The 14,124-nt window shown below is 41.5% G+C and overlaps 1 protein-coding gene across 3 annotated transcripts in view; it reads left to right on the top strand.

Annotated features, from left to right (window-relative positions):
- The window catches only part of setdb1b (SET domain bifurcated histone lysine methyltransferase 1b), a 68,257-nt gene that overhangs the window by 20,871 nt on the left and 33,262 nt on the right, over positions 1 to 14,124 (top strand). Inside the window, exons 1-3 of one of the 3 annotated variants that reach the window (XM_077210610.1) lie at positions 6,882 to 7,183; positions 8,049 to 8,140; positions 8,379 to 8,475. The exons of 1 other annotated variant lie outside the window; for it this stretch is intronic. In XM_077210610.1, the coding sequence (XP_077066725.1) occupies positions 8,380 to 8,475 (96 nt within the window). In that variant the 5' untranslated portion in view covers positions 6,882 to 7,183; positions 8,049 to 8,140; position 8,379. Of the gene's footprint in view, positions 1 to 6,881; positions 7,184 to 8,015; positions 8,141 to 8,378; positions 8,476 to 14,124 lie in introns of those variants that run through there. One more of the 3 variants, XM_077210627.1, reaches the window with a different exon arrangement.

Below are 14,124 nucleotides of genomic sequence, written 5' to 3'. Positions count from 1 at the left end.
CGTTTGGGCTGTCCAACTCCCCAGCAGTCTTCCAGGCACTGGTCAATGACGTGTTGCGAGATATGATAGACCAATTCATATATGTTTACCTGGACGACATATTGATTTTTTATTCTACTCTCCAGGAACATGTGCAACACGTCCGACGAGTGCTTCAGAGGTTGCTAGAGAATGGGCTTTTTGTCAAGGCGGAGAAATGCGATTTTCATGCACAGTCTGTTCCTTTCTTCGGGTACATCATTTCGTCTGAAGGAGTGCGAATGGACCCTGAGAAGATTAAGGCTGTGGTAGAATGGCCAAGTCCAGATTCCCGTAAGGCCCTACAAAGGTTTCTGGGGTTCGCCAATTTCTACCGGCGTTTTATTCGCAACTTCAGCCAACTAGTCACTCCTCTGACTCCCTTGACCTCCCCCCGAACGACGTTCAGGTGGTCGGACACAGCGGAAGCTGTGTTCAACAAACTGAAAGGCCGCTTTGTTTCAGCCCCCATCCTCATCGCCCCTGATCCTTCACGTCAGTTCGTGGTGGAGGTCGACGCGTCAGAGGTGGGAGTAGGTGCAGTGTTGTCCCAACGCTCTTCTGTAGATGACAAGATGCATCCCTGCGCATTTTTCTCTCATCGTTTATCCCCAGCTGAACGCAATTACGACATTGGTAACAGAGAGTTGTTGGCAGTCAAGTTAGCCTTGGAGGAATGGCCCCACTGGTTAGAGGGATCAGGGGTTCCCTTTATCGTCTGGACCGATCACAAGAACTTAGAATATATTAGAACAGACAAAAGATTAAATTCCAGGCAGGCTCGGTGGGCACTTTTTTTCGGTCGTTTTGATTTTACTCTCTCGTACCGCCCGGGTTCCAAAAACATCAAACCCGATTCTTTATCTCGTATTTTTGACCAAACCGAACTCCCGTCCACTCCCGAGTGTATTTTACGAGACATTAGTGGTCTCCACTCTCAGATGGGAGGTCGAATCGAAGGTCAAGAAGGCCTTAGAAGGGGTAACACCTCCGCCCGGTTGCCCACTGAGTCGTTTGTTTGTGCCGGAGGGATTACGGTCTGACGTCATCCAGTGGGGTCATTGTTCCAACGTGGCGTGCCATCCAGGAGTTAAGCGCACTAGTTTTTTTAGTCAAGCAACGATTCTGGTGGCCACGTATGGCTCGTGACATTCACAGTTTTTTTTTGGCTTGCTCGGTCTGTGCCACTGGTAAGACTTCCAATCAACCTCCAGATGGGTTACTTCAGCCGCTGCCTGTCCCTTCGAGACCCTGGTCCCATATCGCTCTAGATTTTATTACCGCCCTCCCACCATCTCAGGGTAACACAGTCATTTTGACTGTAGTGGACCGATTCTCGAAGGGCGGCACATTTCATTCCCTTACCCAAATTACCCTCAGCTAAGCAGACAGCGGTAACTGTCGTAGATCACGTCTTTCGCTTACATGGCCTCCCGATAGACATGGTCTCCGACAGGGGTCCCCAGTTTGTGTCCAAATTTTGGCGAGAATTTTGTAGATTGCTGGGAGCGACTGTTAGTCTTTCTTCTGGGTTTCACCCCCAGAGCAATGGTAGGACAGAGAGAGCCAACCAAGATCTGGAAAGAGTGTTGCGATGTATGGTTTCCAAGAATCCTTGCTCTTGGAGTCAGCAACACTCTATGGTGGAGTACGCACACAATTCATTGCCAGTGTCGGCCACGGGCCTATCTCCGTTTGAGTGTAGCGTAGGGTACCAGCCACCAATTTTTCCCAGTCTGGAATCCGAAGTTGCGGTCCCCTCCGCTCACGCCTTTGTCCAGAGGTGTCACCGCACTTGGACTAGAGCCCGTGAGACTCTACTTCAGGTAGGGGCGCGCACCAAGGCCAAGGTCGATCGCCACAGGTCAAGGCCTCCCGTATACGTCGTTGGTCAAAAAGTGTGGCTTTCTACTAAGAACATTCCTCTCCGCACCGTGTCTAATAAACTTGCTCCTAAATTCATTGGCCCGTTTACTGTCACCAAGATTATTAGTCCGGTGACAGTCCGCCTCAAACTACCTCTTGCGTACAGGAGGATCCATCCCGCCTTCCATGTGTCTAAGATTAAGCCCGTGTTTCATTCTCACAATAATCCGCCAGTCCCGTTTCCTCCCCCACCGCGACTCCTGGATGGGGAGACGGCATATTCGGTCAACCGTATTCTGGACTCGAGGCGGAGGGGACGCGGATTTCAGAACTTGGTGGACTGGGAAGGTTACAGTCCGGAGGAGAGAAGTTGGGTACCTGCTAGAGACATCCTGGATCACTCCCTTATCGATGATTACAATCGACAGGTAAGGGAGTCTGAGAACGCCAGGAGGCGTTCTTAGGAGGAGGGGTACTGTCACGGTAGATGTATTCTCTACTTCCTTTTAGTCTTGTGTTTATGTTGTTGTGTGAATGCATATGTGTAGTGGGCGTGAATGTATGTCAATACCAAATCCACTCCAGCTGATCATCATTATCATCACCAGCTGCAGTCCATTTCACCTCTCTATATATACTCACCGCTGTTTCATCTTCCTTGTCAGATCGTTGTGTTTGGATGTGCGTCTTGTTGGTTCCGGTTCTCACCCTGCCTGGTGTTTCGGTTCATCGTCTTCATCGTGTTCGTCTACTGGATTGTTCGTCTCACCATCGTCACCGCTGCACTGTTTGTCTGCACCAGCTCTGACCGTCTGAGTCCCTGCGTCACCTGCTCTCCATCTACTTGTACTGTCCGAATTTCTACATTAAACTTGTTGACTCGCTATTGCTTCCTGTCCTTAATACAAACGTGACACCATCAGCTGGGAACTGAAGCCTCCCTGGGGGCTGCCATTGTAGCAGACCATCACCCGCTGTTAGCATTCTATTAACTCCCATTCATTTTGGCGTCACTTTGACAGCGAAAAACTTTACATCTGAGGCGTCCAAAGACTTCATTTGTCCATTATTTATTTATAAAGAAACACGACAATGTATAAAAGGCTCCATTACTTTGTATCTTACGTTATGGCCCAGTAGAAGCCGTTTTCGTAAAAAATAGGCTAAGGATTGCGTCATAACCACGCTACTCTCTGTCGCACTGTACAGAAATTACCATATAGACAGGAGGAGAAGCTAGCAGGCAATCTTTTACTGTCTATGAGGCAATCGGGGGACATAGAGGCATAAAGTCAAGGGAGAAGCCCATAGATAGAGTCTCCATAAAAGCAACGGGACAAAATATTTCAACAACTTTTTTGAGGAATTAGGTACAGGGTTCGTACGGGTGCTTGAAATCCTTGAAAATGCTTGAATTTTGATGATGTGTTTTCAAGGTTTGAAAAGTGCTTAAATTTTGGATAAAATGCTTGAAATTGTAACTTTCTTTCACAACAAATACCTATCTGACTGAATAGTTTGTTTATTAAATGGAGAAATAAATCCTTTGCTGCGGCCCAAACGCGATTGTTCCCGACGCCCCCTGCACTGTTGGTCTGGTTTTACACTCAACTTGATTCTATCGAATCTTGGTGCGTAAACGTGCACGACGCATGATAGAAAACAAAACGCGGGTCAATATTGTGTTTTTTATGAATTTTGTGCTATTATGCAGCTGAGTGAACAACACAGGTTGACTGTGTGTCGCATTTGGCTTTCTGCTGATTGCAAATACAGGAGACAGTGGATTTCCGTTAATTTGTTGCCCTGAGTCCACGCGCTATGTATGTGCGAATACACTGCAAACTTACTCTAACTCTTATCCAAGGTAAATTATCAACACTATCATCCCTTACATGTGTTTTATTTAACTAAATACATCATAATCAGCTAAAAAGCATGCGCAGGTCACTTTACTTCCTGCGCACCCGAGTCCGTGCTGCTTTCACATTCACGCGAACCGCGGCACGGTTCGAGTGCAACCGAACTCACACCACCTCCTCCAGGCAGTCTTGGGTTCGGTACCCCAGTGTGCACCCGGGTCCACATGACAGCGTTCACATTAACGATTTTTCATGCGAACCGTGCCCCGTTCCGTTCCGAACTAAACTGCCAGTGTGAAAGCACCCTAGACTTTAAGTAAGGCAACTAGCCTACCGGTAGCCTACTGTACACGTTAGCGCCTATTTGTTTACGCTAGTAACTGCTAGCTAGGAATTCGCAGACTGAGGGTGCAACATTGGCAGTTTAGTTCGGTAACTAACTACCGTTAGCACAGTGCATAAGAACAATCGTTAATTGCTGAACAGAAATCGTGTCAGATTGACGATTGTCAGAGTGTCATACAAGTAGCCTACTGTAAGGTTGAGGATGGCCTTATGCAATATTTACACTGCTCTATTCCAGTAGATAAATATGTCTTGACAATGAAATAAATAAAAAAATCAATTAATATAGGCTATTTATCAGGCAGGTGCCTGTGCACTGTCAGAGTCTTCTGGGTTAAAATGGAATTTCAGGTTGTTGTTGCACTGTCTCAGATTTTGTTCAAACCTTGTCTATATCAAGAATGTGTCCCAAAACCAAGGCCTGTAAAATATTTCTGTTCAAATCCAATGTCTTCATATTTTGAGACCTTGAAATTACTTCAGTTTTACAGCCTGAAAATCACATTATCTGGGAAGCAATATTTGGACATTAATATAATGAAAAGTATTATTCATAAGCAGCCCAAACTTTGTAGGGTGTTACAAGTTTGTATGGCATTCCCTAGATTTGGAAAAAAGTGTGAAAAGACTGACAGTAGCATAAACTTAGAGCAAAATCTAGGTGGATGCAGTAACTGTTTTCCTGAATTTTGTCTGATTTGACACAGAATGACCCAGCTGCATGTCATTTGGCTCAAATTCTCCCACTCAGTGCTACTAGATACATTTTGAAAAATAAAACCTGTTTTGTTTAATGTCTGATCTTTCTGCTATTACGAAACACAAATGTGGCTGTTTATAGTGGCGCTTTTCCACTGCATGGTACGGCACAGTTCGGCATAGCATTATCTCTGGGGTCCTTCGGCCCAAATGGACCCGACGCATTTAAATAACATTTTTTTTTAAATCATAGCTTCATTGGAATGGTCTGAAATTTGGTGACTTTTTTGGTACTTGGTATATGAACACCCCAAAAAAATGGGGACAGGATTTGAATAATCTAATGGCGCTTTTCCATTACCAGTACCAGCTCGACTCGACTCGACTCGCCTTGGCTCGCCTCGACTCGGCTCGCTTTTCGTTCCGTTTTCCATTGCAGAAAGTATCGCCACAAATAGTACCCGGTCGTCATAGCGACGCCTTTCGTTCCTCGTTGCCCCATCAAGCTCTCGCTGGATCCTCTCTAGTTCGGCAACCAAACAAAGGAATGTCTGCACCTCCTCGTTTGACCACGGCGTATTCTTCCGAGTTGCCATAATAATAGTAGTAAGTTTAGTAACTATCTCTGGCTAAACTATTTAAAAAAGGCGGGGTTATTCTGGATACTCCATCTGGCGCGTGCAATGATGACGCATTGAATAGTGACGATTCTCTCTGACCAATCAGCAGTCGGCATTGTTTTCACGTCACATTTTAGTATCGCCTTAGCTCGCCTCAGCTCGCTTAGAACCTCGCCGGAGGTGGTACGGAAAAAAGTACCCGAAAGCAGGTACAGGTACAACTTTTACACAGTGGAAAACCAAACAAAGGCGAGTCGAGTCGAGTCGAGTCGAGCCGAGCCAAGGCGAGCTGGTACTGTGTAGTGGAAAAGCGCCATAAGTGGTTGTAAAAAAAAATTGTCACACTCAGGACCTTCGGGTCCTAATGGACCCGCATAGGAAATAAATGGCAAATTGGCAAAAATGTGAATATACCGAGTCTTTTTGTGCGTACAATCTACAAATCAGCCACGATCCAGAAAAAAAGCACACAACAGTGAAGGGGTGAATCTATAAAACATCAAGAGTGCAAAACAGACACATCCACACACACAAACACACTTTTATACATAAACAAACTAATAAATTCAGATTTCATATGTGTTTTGTATTTTTAAAATGCTCAGTTTGTCCACCAGATGGCATCCATCTAATTTCAAAAATTACTTTAATGAGGTCTAGGCTTGACTCTAAAATGAAATACAGCTTTAAAAAAAAAAAAAATTTTTTTTTTAAAAATAATTTTCTATTATATTCAATGGGGGGAAAACGGGGGGGAAATGGGTCATATTTATTGCATAAATATTAATTATAAATCATAAAATTCTCAAAACACCAAAAAAGAAAAGAAAAAATATTATAAAAAAACAAGTAAAAAATAAAATAATGATTTTCTATTAATAAATATGAATCCCACCCTTCCGGCCCATTTGGACCCGAAGGTCCTGAGTGTGATTCTGAAATGAAGGACCCCTTAATGTGATAAAAACACAACATAATAATTTTGACTATGTATTGGTATGTCATTTACGTTGGTGTAAGGGGCTGGAAAAAGCTTTAAAATGGACCTTGAAAGTGCTTGAATTTGACCTTGGAAAAGGTGTACGAACCTTGTAGGTGATTCAGATTTGTTTTGGCACAGCTACTAGACGATTTACAACTGTCAGACTGTCGTCAAGCACAGTTTGAGCCTGCGCAGTAGGCTCAGCCATCAGGAAGTGAGTGCTTCTAATGGGCTTCAGTTTTCTCCGGTGAAAGCAAGGGGGTCGCTGTGTCCATTTCTTTTACTATCTATGCAAATATTACGCATTGCCATGGAAACACTAAAGGGGAACGTTCTAAAATAACGGTCGCCTTGAAAAAGCTCACTCTGGGGAGTCAGTTAGAATATTTTAAACTTAAGCGTGAAAGGGTTAATATATGCATAATAAATGAAGCTGGCTTATCTTTTTATTACGCGGTTACCTGTGCAGTTGCTTATGGAGTGTTTTAGGGAGCGCTGCATTTAAAAATCTGTCGTTCGAAAGCGAGGTGTGTTTGTTCATTGATGGTATAAAGTTAAGCCCCCTTAACAATTTCACATGCCCCCTCAGTCATTTCATCCTGCAGCCGGGCCTGATTAAAGATTTGTGTTCACAATGAACAAATCGTTCATGACCGAACCCTCAACCGTCACTAGAAGGTGTGATTCTATTGGTTGTACAATCAAAGCTCATTGCTGTTTGGCTGCGACGAGATTGACTTCACGGATCAGTTGCTAACTGACTGAGGGACTTCCCGTATTATTCTCTTGAGGTGAGTGGAGATGGTTGACAAATATGCTGTTTTATAAAGCATTGTAATGTCAAATGCAGCTCTTTCTTTGAATTAAATGTAGGCAATATTATAATATAATTATAATATAATAATATAATACGAGGGGCAGTTTATATCGTTTTTGTTCACATTGAAGCTACAGTTTTCTTTGTAAAGATGATAACGGTAATGCATGATAAGTAATGTCTACAGCTAGCCACACTTATATCTTTGTGTGGAATTATATTGTGTGTGTCTGATGGATGTTACGTCCTTTGATTTTTGCTGTTTGTGTAGCTTACAATTGCTTAAATACTGCGTGAAAATTGTCATTGATGCAGGTCGCTTCATGTCAATCAAAGGCAGCATGTAGCCAATCACACGCGTTTCTGCTGAGTTTATAAATGCAACATCCAATCGAAGGCGGTTAGATTAGTCACCGGTGAGAACTGGTTTCATTGTTCGCTCACTGACATAATTCTCTAATCATAAACAACAACTTGCAAATATAATGTATTTTAGAAATGTTTTTTTGATCTGTAGTTAGCTTTATTGAATATAACGAGAGTTCCATGAGAGTATTACTGGTATAACTCGAGAGTGAGTTGACATAGCTTATCCTTTGCTTTCGTGCCTTGCGGTCACGTGATTCATGTAGCACAAAATCCGCGCTGACAATCTGTTTGAATGAAGTAGGATAGAGACGGCAGCTTCATTATATTTGCAGCAATTTTTGGTAAATATTAACTCATGATGTGACGCATAACGCATCGATTACTTCATTGACGACATTTACAGTATTCTGAGGAGTGATGGAGAGACAACATTAATGTGTTTTTCTTGTGTTTAACCCTATTCCTTATAGACTAACGTTATACGCCGGGCTTTCGCACCAGAGGAAGCTTTTCATAGTTCCTAGAACTATTGGCAGAAGGTCCCGGTTTTCGAACTTTCAAAGTATGTACCTATCAAAGTGAGAATGTCCTGTTAAAATGAATTTGACTCACAAATAAATATATTTTAATATGCATTACTTTTGAGGACTAATAAGAAGTCCATGGTTACTTGTGATGATTTAAGAAGTCTATTGAAAGTAAAATCTCTACTTTTAGAAGTCACTTAGTTCACTAAAATTAGTGATTTTGTCAGATAAATTTGTCAAGAATTTTTCTTTTTATCTCTTCATATTTTATAGGATGCCGCGGAGAGGAAAGAGATCTGTGGCTCAACAAATGCGTTGGCAAAAGGAGAACCTGAAAGGTGAACAGACCAGACTCTGCAGGAATAACAGGGTACTATTGATATCGGTCTTGGATTTCAACATGCTCATTTCAGGGCACCTTAATGTTTGGGACTAGGGGTGTCGCAATATACCGGTATTGACGATAATCGTGATATTCAAAGCATGAAATATCGACATCGTGTTAATTTAGAGTCTGACAATATACTGGTATTGGCGATAACCACAATGTTTAAAATGAATGGGACTCTTATGATAACATGACACGTAAATACTCCAGCGCCAGAACCTGGTTGACCTGTCAGGTGGCTGTATTGCACCCGCTGACACCTATCAAATAAGAAGACGACGCAGCACGAGCCCGGGCAGCCACTGAAGAATATCGTCTGAGCGAGAGATTGAAACACTGTCCACACCCGAGAAAAGTAAGCTCGCCAGTATGGGAGTTCTCCGGCTTCAAAGAAAACAGCACCTTAAAGGGGGTCGCACGCCGGACGAGAAGCGCTGCGCCACGTCTTTAAAATTCGAACACATTATTTTTTATGAGTTTACACACACCGACGGACGAATTTACACACACCGACGGACGAGTTTACACACACCGACGGCACCATTCGGCGTCTGTCCGCGGCGCCCAGCAACAGCTTGGATTTTCAGGTGATATTCTCAATTCATTCAGTTAACGGATGCGCTCTGACTGAGGTAAAGTGTTCAGACTGCAGATTTAGCAATTATTGTATTTAATTGTACAGTATAATCATAACATAGTACAGACATTATCTTAATCTCATAATGTCATTAAACATAACTATATTGCTGGCCATAAACTGAGAAAGTGCGTGTCCGGTGTGCTACACGCGGAGCTACGCTTCTCGTCCGGTGTGCGATCCGCTTAAACCCAATCTGCAACCTTTTTACCCATCTCCGTGTCCATCCCCCTGCAGATTACGCTATTTAAGAGTAAATTGCGATTATTTTACTAGTCATGGAATGGGAAATGTGACATTAACCTGTTAACTGCGGGTTTCTGTGTTCATATATTTAAATAAAGGGTGATTATTAAATACCCCGTTTTCTTTACTCGTCTTATTTTTGTATTTGCACTTGATTTTTTTTGTTCAAATCTGCATGACTTGTACCGGCGCAACAATAGGTTTAAGAGCTTTTCAGTTCTTCAGGAAACATTCAGACAGTGTTTCGCTCCAGTTTGAAACCAGATATACTTCACATGCTTGACATACTTCACAAAAATTTGCATTAAAATATTGAGAACGGAATAAGTAAATATGCATGTGCCTTGTGTTTATCAGTATCTTTATGTTTGTTGGGTAAAAAAGAAAAAGTAAATAAACAAAGTAAAAATAAATTTGACAAGGCTTATAGATATCGCGATATATCAATATCGTGGATTATTTTGGCCACAATAACCGTGGTGTGAAAAATCTAACATGGTGACAGCCATATTTGGGACTAGGGCCGTTACGATTCCCTGATTAAATTTGCGTGCTTGATTTGTAGTAAAAAAAATAAATAAAATTAATTCATCGCAATTTACGCCTGATGATTAACTGGCAAAATACCAGAAATGGCACAAACCATGAACCGTTTAATCCCTTATATGGACAAAGGCCTCCAGATATCACTGTAGCTGAATAAAACCATAGACTGTAAAAAAATATGGACGTAGTGTCCGTGACGTCACCCGTAGGTTTCTGAAGAGTGCTTTTGAAGCCTAAAGTAGGCGGGGCCAACCGTCGCCATCTTGGCATCGCGTCAGCTCTCGTCACTCCCGGATAAAAGAAAATGGGCAAAGAGGCGGAGCGTGGGTGGAGCTGAGGTACTAATGCTATGCTACTGGCCTCGTGCTAAAGTGACAGCTGAATGTAGAAGTAAAGCCAATAGTTAAAGTTCATGTTTTTGCCCTTCAAAATACTATAATAATTAAAAGACGTAACTAAAAGTAAGACTATGTGTATCGGGATGCATTATTATTCTGCTAGTTAAAAATGTATTATCATGCAGTAACTTACAATATTGCTCTGAGCTTGTGCGTGTGACAGTGATTCATGCGCATACATGTCAGTCTAGTTCATCAAGAGCTTTATTCAGTTCAGTTGATTTTAAAATCTGATTTTGGCCGCTTCTCAATTTCTCAAATGGGTTAAACAAAAAATATTACCTCAGAAGTTCAAGTAAATGCACTAGAAATCCACGCTCATTCAAGGGTGTGTATCTATTGCATGGACGGAGAGAAAGCACTGATACATGCAGGATTTTCTCACGGTACTTTTTATTTAACACTTAAAAGTTTGAGAGCAACGGTACCGCATAACGAGTGTAGCCTGTACAGTATACTCCAAAAAGCAACGAAATTGTCAGACATCCATTAGTGCATGCGAGGAAAAAAACTGGAAATACAACGCTGGTTGTTCTCTCCATACTTGACACCGACGGAATCCAACGGCGTGGGCAAAGGTATAATGCGTGTATTAAATTGTATGAAATAATCCCGAAAAAAGCACAAACACTGCAGAGATGGCAAGTACAGCAGCTGAGGGTGACGTTAACAGAGACAAACGTCGGCTAGCAGTTATAGCAGCCTCAATCCACCAGTCACGCAAGTGGCCACGCCCTTAATTATGCAGAACTTTAAGGCTTAATATAATTTAAACGGATGAGGTGTAAAAAAATTCACCCCCCTCACAGTTGTCATGAAGGGCAAAATTAGCTATATAGACCAAAACCACTTTTTGCTCCAGGCTGTAAACATATTTTTTTCTGCTGTAAAGTTGGGGATTTTAACATGGGGGAGATACAGATTTGACTCACTTTTGCAGCCTGCCTCAAGCGGTCAGTCGATGAATTGCAGTTTAATTCACTTCCGTGTTGGTTTCAAGAGAGAGACGGGGAGGTTGCCGCTTGAATAAAACGCAGATACAGATAGAGGTGTTTTGACTGAGGAAACATGAAGACAATAAATATACAATTGCGACAATATATGGCTGATCTTTGTTCATCTAGGTATTTTCAAAAGAATGAAGTATATTTCTAATGCAATGCTAATCATTTATACCTTTATCACCCCTATAGATGTGGCCATTAAGAAAGCGTGTTTTCCCCCACGGCATACCACAATTTGTGCCGCGGAATGGTGCTGAATCCTGTCATATTTTTTTCGAATTTAAATAAATGTGTTGTGCTTCACAGAATATCCACCAGATGGCGCATGGAACAGCATACTGTACAGGCAAGACCAGATTGCTCATAAACACTTTGCAATTATTCGCCTTCGACCGATTGTTAAATATGCTTATAGATTATTACAGTATGTTGCTTTTAAAAAAAAGAATGAACAGACTTATCAGTGTCTGATAAATTAACGGCATGTAATGTTGTGATTGTGAGAAAACCACAATAAAATATAAGCTAAACAAAATAGTATTGGACACAAATATTTGATATGGTAATAAGGTGACTGAAAAATGTATTTACACATGAGTGCAAATCGATCATTATTTGATGTGCTTTGTAAACAGTGTTGTTAGAATTTACAGCAATTTCTATTTCAGATAAATGCTGTTCTTTTAAAGGGCCCCTATTATGGATTTTTGAAAATGATCTTTCATGTAGTGTGTTACATAGCTCTAAGTGAATGAAAACATCCTGCAAAGTTTAAAATCTGAAAGTGGACCGTGTATAAAGTTATTGTCTTTCAAAAGTAAGAGTCGACTCTGAGTCAATGAAATGAATCGTTTTTCAAACGAGTCACAAGCCGTTTCGTTAAGCCAGTTTTTTTTCACTGCCCAAGGACGAGCATGTGAAGAATCAGTGGTTAAAATTAATCTTTACCACGATATCACAGCAGTATAATCCTAAACTTTTGCTGTGCTCCCTTTATTTTACTGACGACTGATTCTCAAATCTCGTAGTTCAATGCAGGATTCGCAAACCGCTTACTCTTAAAAGATGGTGTTCAAAATACTTAGTTTTGAGTTTTATATTGTGTAGGTCTCCTGTTAACTGGTTAACTCACATTATTTTACATATTTGGAATGAAATTCTGTTTTTGTGTGGGAGAAGAACGTATGTCTAGGGAAAATGCAGATCGGGGGAAGCAAATCTGGGTGACACAACCCCTCCCGTCATTTCAGCTGCCTCTCCCCCTTCAAAACAAGGAAAGCATGGCGAAGCGGCTCTCCACGGTTCTGCTTTCGTCGGCGAAAAAGTTAAGAAACGTGACGCTAAGTCCTCAGTACAGAGCCGAGCAGTTCCCACGTGACTTTTATGCAGTGTTTCCCACACATAGAGTAATTCGTCGCGGTGCGCCACAGAATCAACACCGGATGCCACATATTGCGTTTCGTTATTCTTTTTGTTTTTACCGCTATTTAAAACACGCAGCGTATTCTTTTAGTTGCATTTCCTTTCCCTGCTCTCTCTCCGTCTCTGTCACTCACGCGTCTCTCTCACATACACACACACCCCCCTCCCCTCCGTGCACACCGAGGCGCTCCGGACTGGACAAAAGCGAAGCGTATATAAACTAATATAATTTATTTTACTGGACAATTTAAAGCTCATAACCATTAATATTTTGTTGTTACCTGAAATACTTCGAATGCAGTGTTTGCATCATGCAGTTTTTGTACTGAAAAGTAAATGTGATGTTTGTTACCTCAATAAATTTAAGGTCATTCCTGTTTTATTTGTGTACATTTTAATCATTAACTTTAAAAGCACAATCTTTTTACGACTAAAATACTGTAACAGTAAAGGGTAAAAAAAAAAAAACGGAATTCCCCAAATTTCAAACGGAAATTGGAAAAAAAATAAAACAGATTTTATAGGGCCCTAATTACTGTCTTACTGAAATACTACTGCTAATCCGTTGTGGGGCACTTTTACATAAAACTGAAAGATTAAGCATGAAGTAGATTTGTTTTACCAACGTTTATGTTACATCAGTCATTCACGCTTGAGCTCGGCTAATGTATACATTGCATACATGCACTGTTATTGATACGGTTTCCATGTGTTCACCGCAATATATTAGAAAAATACTCGGTAAAAAAATGATTACAAGTAAAATAATCGGTTTGTTGATGGACATGCACTTGTTAATGCTGATGCTGAGGAATTACAGTTGCAACATCTCATAATTTACCTCAAACTGAGTAGTGTATCACTAAGACACGTCCTGCTCTAGTCGTCCTTGCGATGGAGGTTCTGGTTGAATAACTAGTTCTTCCAATGTTGTATCATCGCGCTCGCATTGATATGGTAAAATCCGCGTCATTGTTCATTACTGTTTAGTTTATGGTGTAGGAAGCCTCAGGACACACAGAGCTGACGTTATGGCTATGGGCGTTTTTGTTTTCGACTCGCGGTCTGTTGAAATGAGAGGCTTGTTTGATCAAGCTGAAACCTTGTCATCCCAGTCTCATCAGCTGGACTGAAAGAAGTTTCAGTGCTGGACGCTGAAAACATGTCTCAGAGCAATGGGCACAAGTGACACTTGACAGTGTTGCTGTGTGTCGTGTCCAACAGGACAAACTTGACAGTATTGATGTAAAACATATATGCCAACAGTTCATTTCTGTTAAAGGGATAAGTTCACTTATTTAAAAATGAAAATTCTGTCATAATTTACTCACTCTCAAGTTGTTTCAAACCAGATTCTTTCTTCTGCTGAACAGAAAAG

Source organism: Siphateles boraxobius, unplaced genomic scaffold (assembly GCF_051911475.1).
Source record: "Siphateles boraxobius isolate OS27281-9 unplaced genomic scaffold, OSU_SipBor_1 12, whole genome shotgun sequence".
Lineage (NCBI taxonomy): Eukaryota > Metazoa > Chordata > Actinopteri > Cypriniformes > Leuciscidae > Siphateles > Siphateles boraxobius.
This window is presented reverse-complemented; position numbering and strand designations above follow the sequence as displayed.